This window comes from Lotus japonicus, chromosome 6 (genome assembly GCF_012489685.1).
Source record: "Lotus japonicus ecotype B-129 chromosome 6, LjGifu_v1.2".
In the NCBI taxonomy this organism is placed as follows: domain Eukaryota; kingdom Viridiplantae; phylum Streptophyta; class Magnoliopsida; order Fabales; family Fabaceae; genus Lotus; species Lotus japonicus.
This window is the reverse complement of record NC_080046.1, coordinates 42,488,434-42,502,320: the sequence shown is the minus strand read 5'-3', so window position 1 is coordinate 42,502,320 and position 13,887 is coordinate 42,488,434. Positions and strand designations below refer to the sequence as shown.

General features: G+C 33.5%; 1 protein-coding gene across 2 annotated transcripts; it reads left to right on the top strand.

The window, feature by feature from the left end:
- The first annotated feature begins 434 nt into the window (after positions 1–434).
- Positions 435–7,208, top strand: LOC130722541 (probable WRKY transcription factor 20). 2 transcript variants are annotated; one of them, XM_057573292.1, is made up of 6 exons: positions 435–948; positions 2,398–2,487; positions 2,984–3,506; positions 3,607–3,772; positions 3,854–4,012; positions 6,416–7,208. In XM_057573292.1, the coding sequence occupies exons 1-6, from the start codon at positions 718–720 to the stop codon at positions 6,885–6,887; spliced, it is 1,641 nt and encodes a 546-aa protein (XP_057429275.1). In that variant the 5' UTR covers positions 435–717; the 3' UTR covers positions 6,888–7,208. The 2 variants fall into 2 exon arrangements, with proteins under 2 accessions (XP_057429275.1, XP_057429274.1); XM_057573291.1 differs by having other exon boundaries at positions 2,398–2,565.
- Positions 7,209–13,887: the final 6,679 nt, after the last annotated feature.

Genomic DNA, 13,887 nt, shown 5'->3' with positions numbered 1-13,887 from the left:
TGGGTTTTCCTTTTTTATGATTTTATCTATCTTCTTACATATACTACATTGATTACTTCATCTCATTTAATACTTTTTTTTTATCGTAATAATATTCAGACATACAAGTCGTTCAAACACCTAACGAACACTGAATTTTCTTTTTATCTTTCTTCTTAGTTCTTTCATATACCACATTTATTATTTCTTCCTAGTTTAATAGGTACTATAGTAATGACAATGATAATTAAACATACAGACATTTTTTACCCTTTGAAATAAACATTTCAGACACCCTCTACAAACACATTGGGTTTTACATTTGCTATATTGATTTCTTGCTCATTTATCTTTCTTGTCACTCCAATCCAATGTATCTTTTGGATGTCTACACTATAAAAATGCGGGAAATCATTTTAGATAGTTTTATAATTATAATGTGAGGGAGGTGGTACTGTGGTAGCAAGTACAAACACACATTCAGAGTTCAGAGCAACAAGGGACCTCACCTCACCTCACCTCACCTCAAACTCAGAGAACGTTTAAAATGACAAGCCAATGACACAACACAGAGATCCAACGCTTCAAGTCAACTGCGTCTCACTCTCTGACACAAAGACAACCTTCAATCAACACACAGAAAACAATACATTTTTGAAATGACCCTTCTACCCTTCCCTCTTCACCTCTCTCTTCTCCCTCACTGACTCAACCACACTCATTCTCTCTATTCCCACAATGGACGCCGGCGAAGCCCACTCCGACCTCCGGCGAAATGGTGACGATCCGACCCGACCCGACTCGCGTTCTGATTCTGCTACCGACGGAGCTGCGGCCACTGGCGGTGCTAGGTACAAGCTGATGATGCCGGCGAAGCTTCCGATCTCGAGGTCGCCGTGCGTCACGATTCCGCCGGGGCTTAGTCCGTCGTCGTTTCTGGAGTCCCCGGTGCTGCTCTCGAACATGAAGGTCAGTGAGCGATTTCTTCACTTTTGGGGTTTTTAGGGTTTTGATTTTGGTGCCTGTGTGAAAATACAGTTTTTATCTGTTTGATTGAAATGGGTCATTGAATTTGTTAGCAAAATGTGTTTTTTGTTTTTATGTGTTTTTGTTCTGTTTTGGTGTATAGTTTTTCAGCTCAAATTGGTCAAACATGGTGTTTCTACCTGACCCAAGTGAGTTGAAGTCCACCTGGTGTGAGTGGCATGTAAAAAATTTGTTCTTTTTCAGTGTGATTTTCCTGCTTGCTCAGCATCCAAACAGAGCATATCTTATTATTATGCTTTTGTTGGAATTAATATTATTTTTTGGGAATTAACAGTCACGAGATTTAATTAGTGATGAGTTGAAGATGCTGTTTGTTTCATGGAAAATTCGAAGTTTTCGTCTGATTATGTGCTTGTTCAATCTGATGGCGAATTTTATTTTACATATTTGTTTTATCTTTTAGTATTCGAGCTGGCCCATTTTTGTGTTTGAACCTTTTTCAATTAGTGGATTTTATTATTTGAGTGGTTTGTGTTGGGACCGTTAGATTCTGATGCTTGCTCTTATTGAATTCTGTTTTGCCTGCTTTATGCTCAATACATTATTCTGTTGGAATATGACGTTCTCTTATGATCGCTCAACGTTCTCATGTTTATGTTTCAGTGTTTGTTTTTCACATAATGAATCTTCCTTTTGTGTTGGTGCTTTCCCTTTTAAAATTTTAACGGTGCTACATGGCATACAGGACACCCTTTTCCTTCCCATTTATACTTGTGGAACAAACGAATAAATGCATTGCCAAGGATTAGTGGATCCATTTCTTCATTCTGTATGCCATGACATGGGAATAGTATTAGGAATGCCAGAAAGATTGTGGGTCAAGATATTTTCTTATAGCGAAAGGACATGATTGTCATGACATGATGTTTAAAGTTTAGGGTCCTCACTTGTACAGAATGTAATGCAAGGTTCATGGGGGAATGGTTTTTCTGTGTTGTGTTTATATAATTCCACACATCATAATGTTCTGGCCTATATTTTCTCCTTAGACCCCAAATCAACAACAACCGATAGTATTGCGAAAATCACAAACTTTCCTTATGCTGAACTATAATTGGGTCTTGCTGCATAGGTAGCTGATAAATCTGCTCATTTGCCTGGTTACTTAGATGATTTTGTATGTGCTTTCTTTCTGTTGTTGTTATTGATTCATTGGTCCATTCGCTGCTGTTTGGGTTTTAGTCTTTCCAGGTATTCTAGAACTTGGTGTTATTTTGTCCATTCCTTTTCTTTTCTTTCCATTTTTTTTTCCTGAGACATTAAATTTTGTACTTTGGCTTAAATATTTAATTTTATGGTTATTCACTTGATTCAACAATTGCTGCACTTAGAGGTTGTGGATTATATATTATGTTTTGTCATGCCTTGCAGGTGGAACCTTCACCTACCACAGGGTCCCTTCCTAGGCTTCAACAAACGGCACATGGTTTTGTGATTTCTGCGGCATTTCCCGTAGCCACTGTATGCTTCAATACCAATACTGTTGATAACAGAAAATTGAGCTTCTTTGATCTTAAATCACACTGTAGATCAAATATGGTAATGAATTATTAAATGTTAAACCAAACTGATGAATATAAAGCTTTCAACTAAGATGGTCCCTTGGACTTGACTTGGAAGTATTTTCTCCTAGAATTTTATCTGATCATAACCCGTGTACTAAGTTAACGAGATAGGTTGATCAATTAAAGTATTGCAAACCTTTCACTATTTTAAAGATGTTTTCTGTATTTAGTTTTCAAGTTACAGGCTTTTTAGCTTTGTAAAACATCTCGTTCGAACTATTTTTCTCTTTTCTTCTTCTGTAAAAAAGGTTTTAAAAATTATTTCCGAAAATAGTTTTAAATTCAGAAAACTGTGAATGGAATCAAACAAACCCTTAATGTTCTGATTAATATTGCTTTGTTGAATATGACTAGTTGTATAGTACTTACACAATGCTATTCACTTATTTAAGGTTCCTGCAGACTTTGAAGACCATGTAAGTGATAAATCTACTCAAAATGGTCAAGTAAAAGCAGTCAAAAGTGAAATAGCAGTCCCTTCAAATGAAGTAGGTCGATCATCACCTGTTCACATGGTTAGTTCTGGGGCTAGTACTCATGTTGAAGTCAATTCACATGAATTAAACCCAAGGGGCAACATAGCAACTGGGCCCCAAGCATCACAAATTGAGGGTGGGGCTGGTGGACTTCCAGTTGCTGCTGACAGAGCATCTGATGATGGATACAATTGGCGAAAATATGGGCAAAAACTTGTTAAAGGAAGTGAATTTCCCCGCAGTTATTACAAATGTACACATCCTAATTGTGAAGTGAAGAAACTATTTGAACGCTCTCATGATGGGAAAATCACTGAGATAATTTACAAGGGAACCCATGATCATCCTAAACCTCCACCAAACCGCCGATACTCTACTGGAACTATTATATCTATGCCAGAAGAGAGATATGATAAGGCTTATTTGACTAGCAGAGATGGTAATATCGACTGGATACTTCTCATTCATTCCTTTCTATTTTTATTTAGTGTTAAGAAAATAACGTCTCTTTCATTCTCTTCTAATTATTGAATTTTTAGACAAAGGATTCAATAATTATGGCCAGGTGTCTCACACAGCTGAGCCTGACAGTACTCCAGAACTATCACCTTCAGCAACAAATGATGATAGTGTAGAGGGTATTGGGTTTTTGTCAAACCGGAATAATGATGAGGTTGATGATGATGATCCCTTCTTAAAGCGAAGGTTTGTCAATTTAGGCCAAAGTTCTGGGTTTCTTTGTGCTGCTTGTGGTTACTTGCTGATCACTTAATATTTATTGAGCAGAAAAATGGATCTCGGAAATATTGACATCACTCCTGTAGTTAAGCCTATCCGAGAGCCACGGGTCGTTGTACAGACTCTGAGTGAGGTTGATATTTTGGATGATGGTTATCGTTGGCGTAAGTATGGGCAGAAGGTGGTGAGAGGCAATCCTAACCCTAGGTATGTCCACACATTGATGACTATAATTGATGAAGTCCAATCTACGGTGTGCTAGTTTGGCTTTTTTCTACAAGCTTTTATCAGTAGCTTCTCAAAATAATCCTAACAATAGCTGATAAAGTAACAAGTACTTTCTTAGTTTTATAATTGAGCCAAGCAACTTCTGCATTACATAAAAGTCCTAAAGAAATAAATTACTTTTGAATGTAACCTTAAATTTACTTTTTTTAAGCTTAGAAAATGGCCCCTTAAATTTTGAAATATTCTTTGCATGTATTTTCCTTACTGTCCAGAAGGCTGAGACAACCTCGTCTCACTCACAGAAAGGGTGTGTGATAGATGGTGTATGTTTCATATGGTTTCTAGAATAGGAAAGGGAGTAGTATTCTATGATATATTCTGATGAGTGTAGTTAGAACCACATGAATTGTGCGATCCATATCGCTATTCGGTACCAAATCAGCAGAGATCGATACAGATCGGATTCTGACATGCATCACGCAGGGGTCGCGCACTCAGGACGGGGTGAGTTGTGCAATCCAATTATGAAAATACTGCTTTTAGGGTTACATTTCTCTTGCAATTTTTTTTATAAAATTGGAGGCAAAAGGAGAATAAGAGATTGGTGAAGAGGGTGGAGGGAGATGGTGCACCCACTGGTTGCTGATGTCATTGCATAGTGAAACCCACAGCACCTGTACAGGGAGAGGGGTGCCGAAGAAGAGAAATAGCGGGAAAACACTGCTCCGGGAAGAAAGTTTCCTGGGAAACCGCTGGTAAGGATGAAGAAAGGCGAGGTGAAGAGGAGGGGTGAGCTGCCGCTAGAGAGAGGGGTTTTTTTTAGTCAGCAGAGGGGGGGGGGGGGGTACTGCAGGGAAAAAGAGGAAAGGTAGGGTTTGGCTTTTGACACACAGAATCCCTTGTTGCTTATTATGCAATGAGTTCTTCAGTTATTTTACTTAAAAATACTAATATTTCTATGTTTAAATGTTTATTTATGGTTAAAAGGGAACTGGATTGAATTAATAGTGTTTAAGTAGTAAGGTACTGCAGGGAAAAAGAGGAAAGGTAGGGTTTGGCTTTTGACACACAGAATCCCTTGTTGCTTATTATGCAATGAGTTCTTCAGTTATTTTACTTAAAAATACTAATATTTCTATGTTTAAATGTTTATTTATGGTTAAAAGGGAACTGGATTGAATTAATAGTGTTTAAGTAGTAATTTGTATGTAACAGCATCTTTACTCAGAATATGCGAAAAAACACAGTCAATGGTAAGGTTCACATGAAAGTAGACTGCTAGCCAAAAATTTAAGTTTTTTTTTCAGGTTTAATGTTTTGAAACTGAAATACTGTGTCATGGCTAAGAACTTGCATTCCGTACAAGTAAGTTGCATCCTTTTCATTTTGATGATTCGCTTTTAGTATTTATTTCCATGGCACTGACCTGAAATTATGATCACATAGAGAATTTTGGGTGTGTTACAAGTCCCCACATTGACTAGGGATATGGCCAAACAAGTGTTTATAAAGGGTAGAACAACTCTCAACTCTTGAGCTAGCTTTTGGGTTGAGTTAGGCCTCCCAAATTCTAATAGGGTGTAAGAAACTTTCTATTTGAGTTGAAAGATGCTTGAAATGCATTTTATGTTGCTTTTGCTGCACTAAATATATCTCGAAAGTTCTTTGTCATATTTTACGTTTCTTATGCTCTAAAATAATTTAAAAATTCTGCATGTTTTAGTCTTGTTCAGAATCCTCATTAAATGGGAAGGGAAATTTCTACCTTTCCTGCAAGTTCTCTTCATTAGCACCAAATCATCTGAACTTTTAGTTTTAGGTAGGACTACTGTGTACTTGAGTTTTTCTCGCCTATAAGTTTTCCCTGGTTAACATTTCTCTACCCAAGTGTCAGGAATTCCAGTTAGTTTTGATTAAGGATTGGTATATTTAATTTGACCCTAACTTTACAATTAAGGCCTGCTGCTGGTGTCATTTTCTGAATTTGTTGGGCACTTAGGAGGAAGTAGCTATAACATTGAGCTTTATTAATCTCAGATGCAATACTAAATACTGGTACCACTCATTGGATGCATCTGAAACCTCAAGACCTTTCTGTTTTATGATAAGATCATTAATTTGGCTGTCATTTCTGTAAATGCTAGAATCTGAGCATGTTGCTTCTTCTGTGTTCCTCTGTTGTGTAATTGTATTTTTGTCCTTTGGCAAGAATCATCACATTCCATTCTTTAAGCACCTCAAAGCATAAGAAGTGAATCAAATGTGTACATAGATCCCTCCATGAGCTTGGCTGGTCTCTCTGATCCATAGTTCCATAATGTGGTGATTAGTTGCATAGTGTTGGTTAACCTTGTTTCTTATCGCGCTCACTTTATTACACAGGAGTTATTACAAGTGCACGAATGCTGGTTGCCCCGTTAGAAAACACGTGGAGAGGGCATCTCATGATCCAAAAGCTGTAATAACCACATATGAGGGTAAGCACAATCATGATGTACCAATTGCAAGGAACAGTTGCCATGATCACATGGCAGGACAAGCAACTGCACAGACAAGAATTAGGGCAGAAGAAAGTGATACTATTAGCCTTGATCTTGGTATGGGGATTAGTCAAGCTGCTGAAAATAGATCAAACAATCAAGGGAGGATGGTGCTTTCTGAATTTGGGGACAGTCAAACTCACACCAGCAATTCCAATTTCAAGTTTGTTCATACTGCCCCTGCTTCAGTATACTTAGGTGTACTAAATAACAATAACTCACATCCATATGGTTCTAAAGAAAATCCAAGTGATAGAAACCATTCTGCTTATCCTTGCCCCCAGAACATGGGAAGAATTCTGATGGGTCCCTGAAATTGTTTACACCAAAAATCAAACAAAAATGAAAATTACTTTCTTTTTGGCGGGTGAAGCTTCAAAGGCATAGCTCCGTTTTTGTTTGTTTGAAAAAGCTAATTGTTCTTATGTGTTCATATTATTGCTATCTGAGAGGTGCTCTTTGGTAGAAGTAGTAGTAGATGTGTCCATTCTTGTTGAGTTTTAAATCTTATTGTTGTCTGTATAATATAGAAATTCTTCTGTACAAATATGAAGCTGATACCAAAGTTACTTGGACATAAAACCTTGTAAAAGTGTTGGAACTCGACTATTTATAAGAAGTGTTTAGCTTATTCCTATTCTGGGTGTAATTACATTCATATTACTCACATATTCATACTAGGTAGCTGCGGTCTCACCCTTGATCACTGTTATTTATTTATTGATATGCCATGCGCTCATGTGAGGCAGAGAGGAGGATCTCGGGGCCAAGAGGCTCACCGTGAGGGTGACTCCCCAATTCCCAATGCGTTCTTCGTGTGCAAAACCGAAAAGGGTGCAAGGGCTCCACTAGTGAAGCCTCACGGGCCTGGATTTGGCGGTGGTGCCTGAGTATGGTGGTGGGGCCTATGCCGGTGCTGGTTTCAGAGCAAGATTGCCTCTAGCTTCTGGCGGAGGATTCCTAGATTGCCTCTAGCTGATGCCAAGACCTCCTACTGGTGGAATGTACCAAGGCATGCACCTGCCTTATTCTAGAGGTATCTTTTTGTGTTTAATTTTCAATTTGACTTAATTGCACTGTCGGTCTCTGATCTATCACGATTATGTGATTTGACTCTTTCATGTTCACAAAAGGTTCGTCCGTCAATTTGTTATCTAATTTCAAACGGAGTTAGTCTATGAGACTTCAAAAATAATGTGGATATGTTAATTTTGCCACTAGGATGTCACTTCATTAAAAAAAGCAAAATTATTTAATTAAAAAAAAAAAAAACCAGATTCATCCATTCCAAAATTATCATAATCATCTTCTCCAACACGCCTCCTTCAACAATGAAAAATCAATTCAAAATCATCCTAACATTAAAGAGCAAAAATTCCAGATGGTATCCAGAACAGAAATGGTTGGGGCTTTCAGAAAAAAAGTTAATCTCGTTCTCACTCACTCCATTTGTGGTTGGGGCTTAGAAAGAGGTTGTGATGTGAGCAGGACCTGAGGGATGGGTGGAGGTGGAGCAGAGAGAGGTTGAGGGAGATGGAGATTGAAAGAGAGCCTCATACATTCTCGGTTCTAGCACAAGACGTCCAAAGTCCAGGGGAAATGTAAATTTTGGTCACAATACCTAGGGGTGTTCGTGGGACGGGTTGGGATGGGTTATAAACTTTCACTCAACCCTAAATATTGATCGGGTCATTTTTTAAACCCGAACCTGTCACTACTCACTAGTCACTAGACTTGAAGAAACCCAATGAAGTGCGGGTTTAACATAGACCGGGCCATGAAAGAACCGGTCCGGGTTGGCCAAAAGAAGGGCAAATTGATGTCAATTTTAAAGCTCTCCAAACAATTATAAATATTTATCAGCGAGAATAGTTTGCATATTTCAAATTTTTTTAAGCTGCATTTATTTCTCACTGAAAAGTGTGTCTATCCGAGCCAGTTCTTTTTTTTTTTCGAATATGTAGTGTGGTTACATTACTTATTCTCTTCTTTTACTTGTTTTGAAATCAGAATTGACTATATAGACTTTTGTTATACGTCACTTTTCTGTATTAATTTTTTGTATAGACAAATATTAGTTGTTAGTAAGTTAATCTCTTCACCAGGACTAGTGCTTTTTTACCCGCGCGTTGCACGGAGAATATGTCTATTGTATTTGATACATCGATTCATATTTTAAATTATAAATATTTAAGATGTTAAGAATATAAGAATAATCATAATAAAGATGTAGATATTTAAAGAGCATAAATTTTGAAAAACACAGAAGTTAATAAACCAAAAACTTTAATTTTTGCATATGTGAGATATAACTGAATTTTGTTTGTGAAGATGTATACTCGTGTTGTATAAAGGGTAATGTTTTTGTGTTTTAGATATATAACAATACATAAATATATAATTATTTTTTAAATTATTAAAAATACACTGAAGTTATAGAAAATGAATTTTTTTTTTAACTCGTACAAATTTTCATTTTCATGTAAAATGTTTCTCCCCGTGAGATCTCGTAACTCTAATTTGTTAGCACTAATAAATTCAGGTCATAATTTTATAGTCCATATGTATTAATATTTTGTATTCCTCGTACTTTTCTTACTATCAAATTATTATAGTTATATACTTATATAAATATACACTCTTTAAATTTGGAAAATAATACTAAAGTTAATTATATTAAATTTATTCTATTAAAATAATATCAATTAATTAGTTTAGAATATAATGATTGTATAAAAAAAGTATAATGATACTTTTTATATAAAACAAAATCTCACGTAGATAGCATTATAGTACTTTAAAATTAAAACATACAATTGAAAATTATACGCAAATACAAACAACAACCGCTTTTAGGTTTCAGAGCAGACTTAGATGCAAATCATCTTACTCAATGGATTCTCATTTATCAGAGAAACAAAATCTTATAAATTTCATAAATCAATATAGATTTAAAATTTTCAAATTAGCCAAGATAGATTTGTTTTGGAAATGAATTTTAGGTACAGAAATTTCTCCTCGTCATTTATACTCCCTCCGTCCCCTATTATAAGTCACTTTTTGTGAGTTTTTTTTTGTCCCAAAATATAAGTCACTTTACAATATCTATGCAACATTAATTTTTTCTCTCCATGTTTACCCTTGTAGCATTTAAAGAATTTTCCTACTTTCCAATATTTTTCTTTATTATCGAGGTCACTTTAATTTATATCTACTCAAAAAACTTCCAAAACTTATTTTTTATTGGTGGAAGGGGGTTTTCAAGATAGTGGAACATTAATATGGAGAGAGAGGTAGATGAGATTCATTGAATTGATATACTTTTAAATGTGGTCAGTTTAGGAAAAAAGATACAAATTTATTGTAACTAACTAATTCTAACCACTTTTCTTAATCCTAGAGAATTAGGTAAAAGTGACTTATAATAGGGGACGGAGGGAGTAACTGAATGCATTCGGTTGGTATCTCATTTGATTTTATTTGAAATTTGACATAATATCAATCAATTAGTTTAGAATATAATGATTGTTTAAAAAAAATATAATGATACCTTTTATATAAAACAAAATCTCACGTAGGTAGCATTATTGTAATTTAAAATTAAAACATATAAATTGAAAATTAAACCCAAATACAAACAGCAATAGCTTTTAGATTTCAGAGTAGCTTTAGATGCAAATCATCTTACTAAATGGATATTGAAAATTAGGAAGGATTGTGGTGGTGTCATTTTTTTTTTCAAGTGAGTCGTGTCTTGTTTTTCGTCGAAAGGTTCAAATTCATTAAATACTTAAAGGTAGCCTAATGGAACTTACAATTGATCATCATACATCATGCATATTGAATGAAGAAAATTGGGGTTTTACAAAATCTCACGTTACATATACATAAAGAAATCTCTAAAGTTAAAAAGAAGATTTTACAATGATAGTTTTTATATAAAACAAAATCTCACGTTACATATACATAAAAAAATCTCTATAATTAAAAATAAGATTTTAAAATTAATAATGATTGCATTCACATTAATAATGGTTGATTTGCCGGAGTAATATCCTTTCACCCTCCATAAATGTACATCAAACCTTATATGCAGTAACCTATGAGCTCTAGTCCGCAGTTAATGAGAAACTCTGCCAAATTCACCTAGCAACCATCAAATCTCTGCGTGTCCATGGTAGCTCTGTGGTCCCTCAGCACTAGATTAGCTCCATTTTCCTGGAATTCACAATAAATAAAAATATGACAAATTAAGAAAAAATCAAGAATTAAAGTACCTAAATCCTAATCAAATCTAAAATTTAAAAAGGTACTAATTAAAGATATATAAAAACTCTCAAAATCTAGCAAATTACAATAAAAACTTATAAAATCATAAATTAAATAAAGACCTAAAATTCAATAAAGACACCATAAAAATTAATTAATACTCTCAAAATAAAATAAAAGATTCAAGCTAAAATTAAGAAATAAACAACTTAAATCTTAATCAATTCTAAAATTTAAAACGGTACTAATTAAAGATAGATAAAAACTACCAAATTCTAGCAAATCACAATAAAAACTCATAATACCCTGAATTAAATAAAAATCCGAAAATTCAATAAAAATACGATAAAAATTAATTAACACTCTTAAGGGAATATGTAACTATATGGTTTAGAACTTATGAAAGGTGCTGGTAGACTGGCTGTATGTTTTTCACGGGAATTGAAAACCTTTTACCATGTACATTATGAGAGGGAAGGTAACGTTTGGCACAAAGAAAACTTATATAAGAACAGAGAGGAAAATATTGAATGGTAACATATTAACCATGTAATCAATATTTTAATTGTAAACATAAACGGGATGCCAATCATAAATAGATAAATATTTTTAATTTAAATTCACTTTAAATCTTTTGAAATATTAATAAAATATACAACAAAAAGTTCATATGCAAACAAATAAATGTTCTCAAGATTTAGCTTAAGCAAATAAGGGACCATAAAATTCTAAAGAAAATTCACCATTCCAGAAAAAAAAAATGCAACCTAGCAATAGGATTTGGCAATTCCAAATTAACACTAACCTATAGGTATTCAGTTGTAGAAGAATCCCACCAAAACTATGAAAAAATCTAAATTGCAAGGTGAAATGAATCACACTACTTTTTCACATACCTCGATTAATTAAAAAATATATATTTTCTATTGTTTTATATGCACAATATTTTTTTTATTGATCTCAAGTTAATTATATTCTCATAAAAAATACATTTTTATATTTTAGATTTGATTAGGATTTAGATTGTTTATTTCTTGATTTTATCTTAATTTATTTTTGATTTATTTCTAGAGTATTAATTAAATTTTATGGTATTTTTAGTGAATTTTTCTGATTTTTATTTTATATGCACAATATTTTTTTTATTGATCTCACCTTGCTTATGTTAGTCACTAAGACTATGTTTCTATAAATGTTCATATACATTCAAATGCACCTATATCTCAATCTTTGTTAGTAGTACATGCCTCAAATTAAAGTACGTACTTATGGTCATTAACCTTAAGATTTGGATAACACACTGCAGTAAGATCTGGTTAGCCTAATTCATAAGCTTACAACATCAAAGAAACTTTTAATCCCCCCTTAAAAAGTGAGAACAGATGGAAAACAATTCACCTTTCATGACCAGTGAGAACAGATAAATGTTGAAATAACATACATAACAATGAAAAATAAATAAATGGGATGTTCATCTATCAATGTTAATTTTTTTTTATCAACAAACACATTAATACATGAACATTACAAAACAATAATAATGAAACATAGAATGGGTTAAAACATGATTTGGCGAACAAAAGACACTTCTAGAACTACATGAAAGAATCATTAAAATTGAAGAAGATGGACTACCAGAGATATGAGGAAAATGATATGCCTTTGACTTTTGAGTGATAACAATTCTTAGTCTACAAAGCCACAAAGCATTGTTTTTTACATACCTGGAACAAAGAGGCTGAAGCAAGAAGTGAGAAACTCGTTTTTGAGTTTGAAGAACATGCACTCTCAAATCTCAATTGTGATTTCCCTCGGTAACCATAAAAAAAAATTCTCAATTGTGATGGGGATAAATTTATAATGAAAAATTTAATTGAAGTGAAGGTCCATGTTGTTTTTGAAGCATATATGATTTGAGGTTTGCCATGGTTGAGATGAAGAAGGGAGAAATAGAGAAAATTGTGTGAGTATTTGGAGATAGAGAACGTATGAAGGTTTTTTTTGCTCTTCTAACCCTTTTTATTTTCTAATATAGATTGATATTGATACTCTATATAAAAAACAATATTTTTTAGGAAGATTTTTTTAACAGAAACTATCTAACAAAGATACATAAAAACAAACAACCTAAATCTTAATCAAATCTAAAATTTAAAAAGGTACTAAATAAATATAGATAAAAACTATCAAAATCTAGCAAATCACAATAAAAACTCATAAAATTCTGAATTAATTAAAAATTCGAAAATTCAATAAAAATACCATAAAAATTAATTAATGCTCTAAAAATAAATTAAAAATAATTAAGATTAAATCAAGAAATAAACAACCTAAATCCTAATCAAATCTAAAATTTAATGTGGCAAATAGGGCCAAGGTGGAAAAGCTGATGTGTAAATTATTAAATGAGAATTAATAGGTGGAAAAGCTGACGTGTAAATAATTAAGTGAGAATTAATCTCGGAGCGACACGTCACTAACTTGGCCTGTGAGAGCGACACGTCATGCTAGAAGTTCTTCTTTTCTAATATATATAGATTTGAACTTTGAACCTAGGGGTGTTCACGGTTCGGTTTGGACCGGTTTTAGGTGAAACCAAAAACCGATCCAATCAAAATTCATTGGTTCGGTTTTGATCGATTGTTAGCAAAAAAATTCAAAACCGAACCAAACCGATTCGATGATGAACGGTTTGGATCGGTTCGGTCCATCGGTTTGACAATTTTTTTTTGTGGTAAAAATCAATTCCACAACTTAAAATATATAACAAACACATATGATTCACAACTTAGCAATGCATAAAAATGGTAAATCAATAACTCAATCATAGCTTAATCACAAATCCATAATTCATAATCAACAACTTAAGTACTTGACAATGTAGAAATGTTTAAAGTAGTGTTTAATATCAGTATCATTACAAATTAATAATAGAAACCAAAACATAATAAGTCTAACAAACATAAAAAGTCTAACATAAACAATATTTCATCAAAACATTTCTTTAATAAATACACACACACACACATATATATATATATATAT

Excerpts from the sequence above, each read along its gene's own strand:
- LOC130722541 (XM_057573291.1), top strand. The coding sequence starts at position 718 with ATGGACGCCGGCGAAGCCCACTCCGACCTCCGGCGAAATGGTGACGAT. Across the intron at positions 2,566-2,983 it reads CACACTGTAGATCAAATATG|GTTCCTGCAGACTTTGAAGA; the intron begins GTAATGAATTAT and ends CACTTATTTAAG. Across the intron at positions 3,507-3,606 it reads TTATTTGACTAGCAGAGATG|ACAAAGGATTCAATAATTAT; the intron begins GTAATATCGACT and ends TTGAATTTTTAG.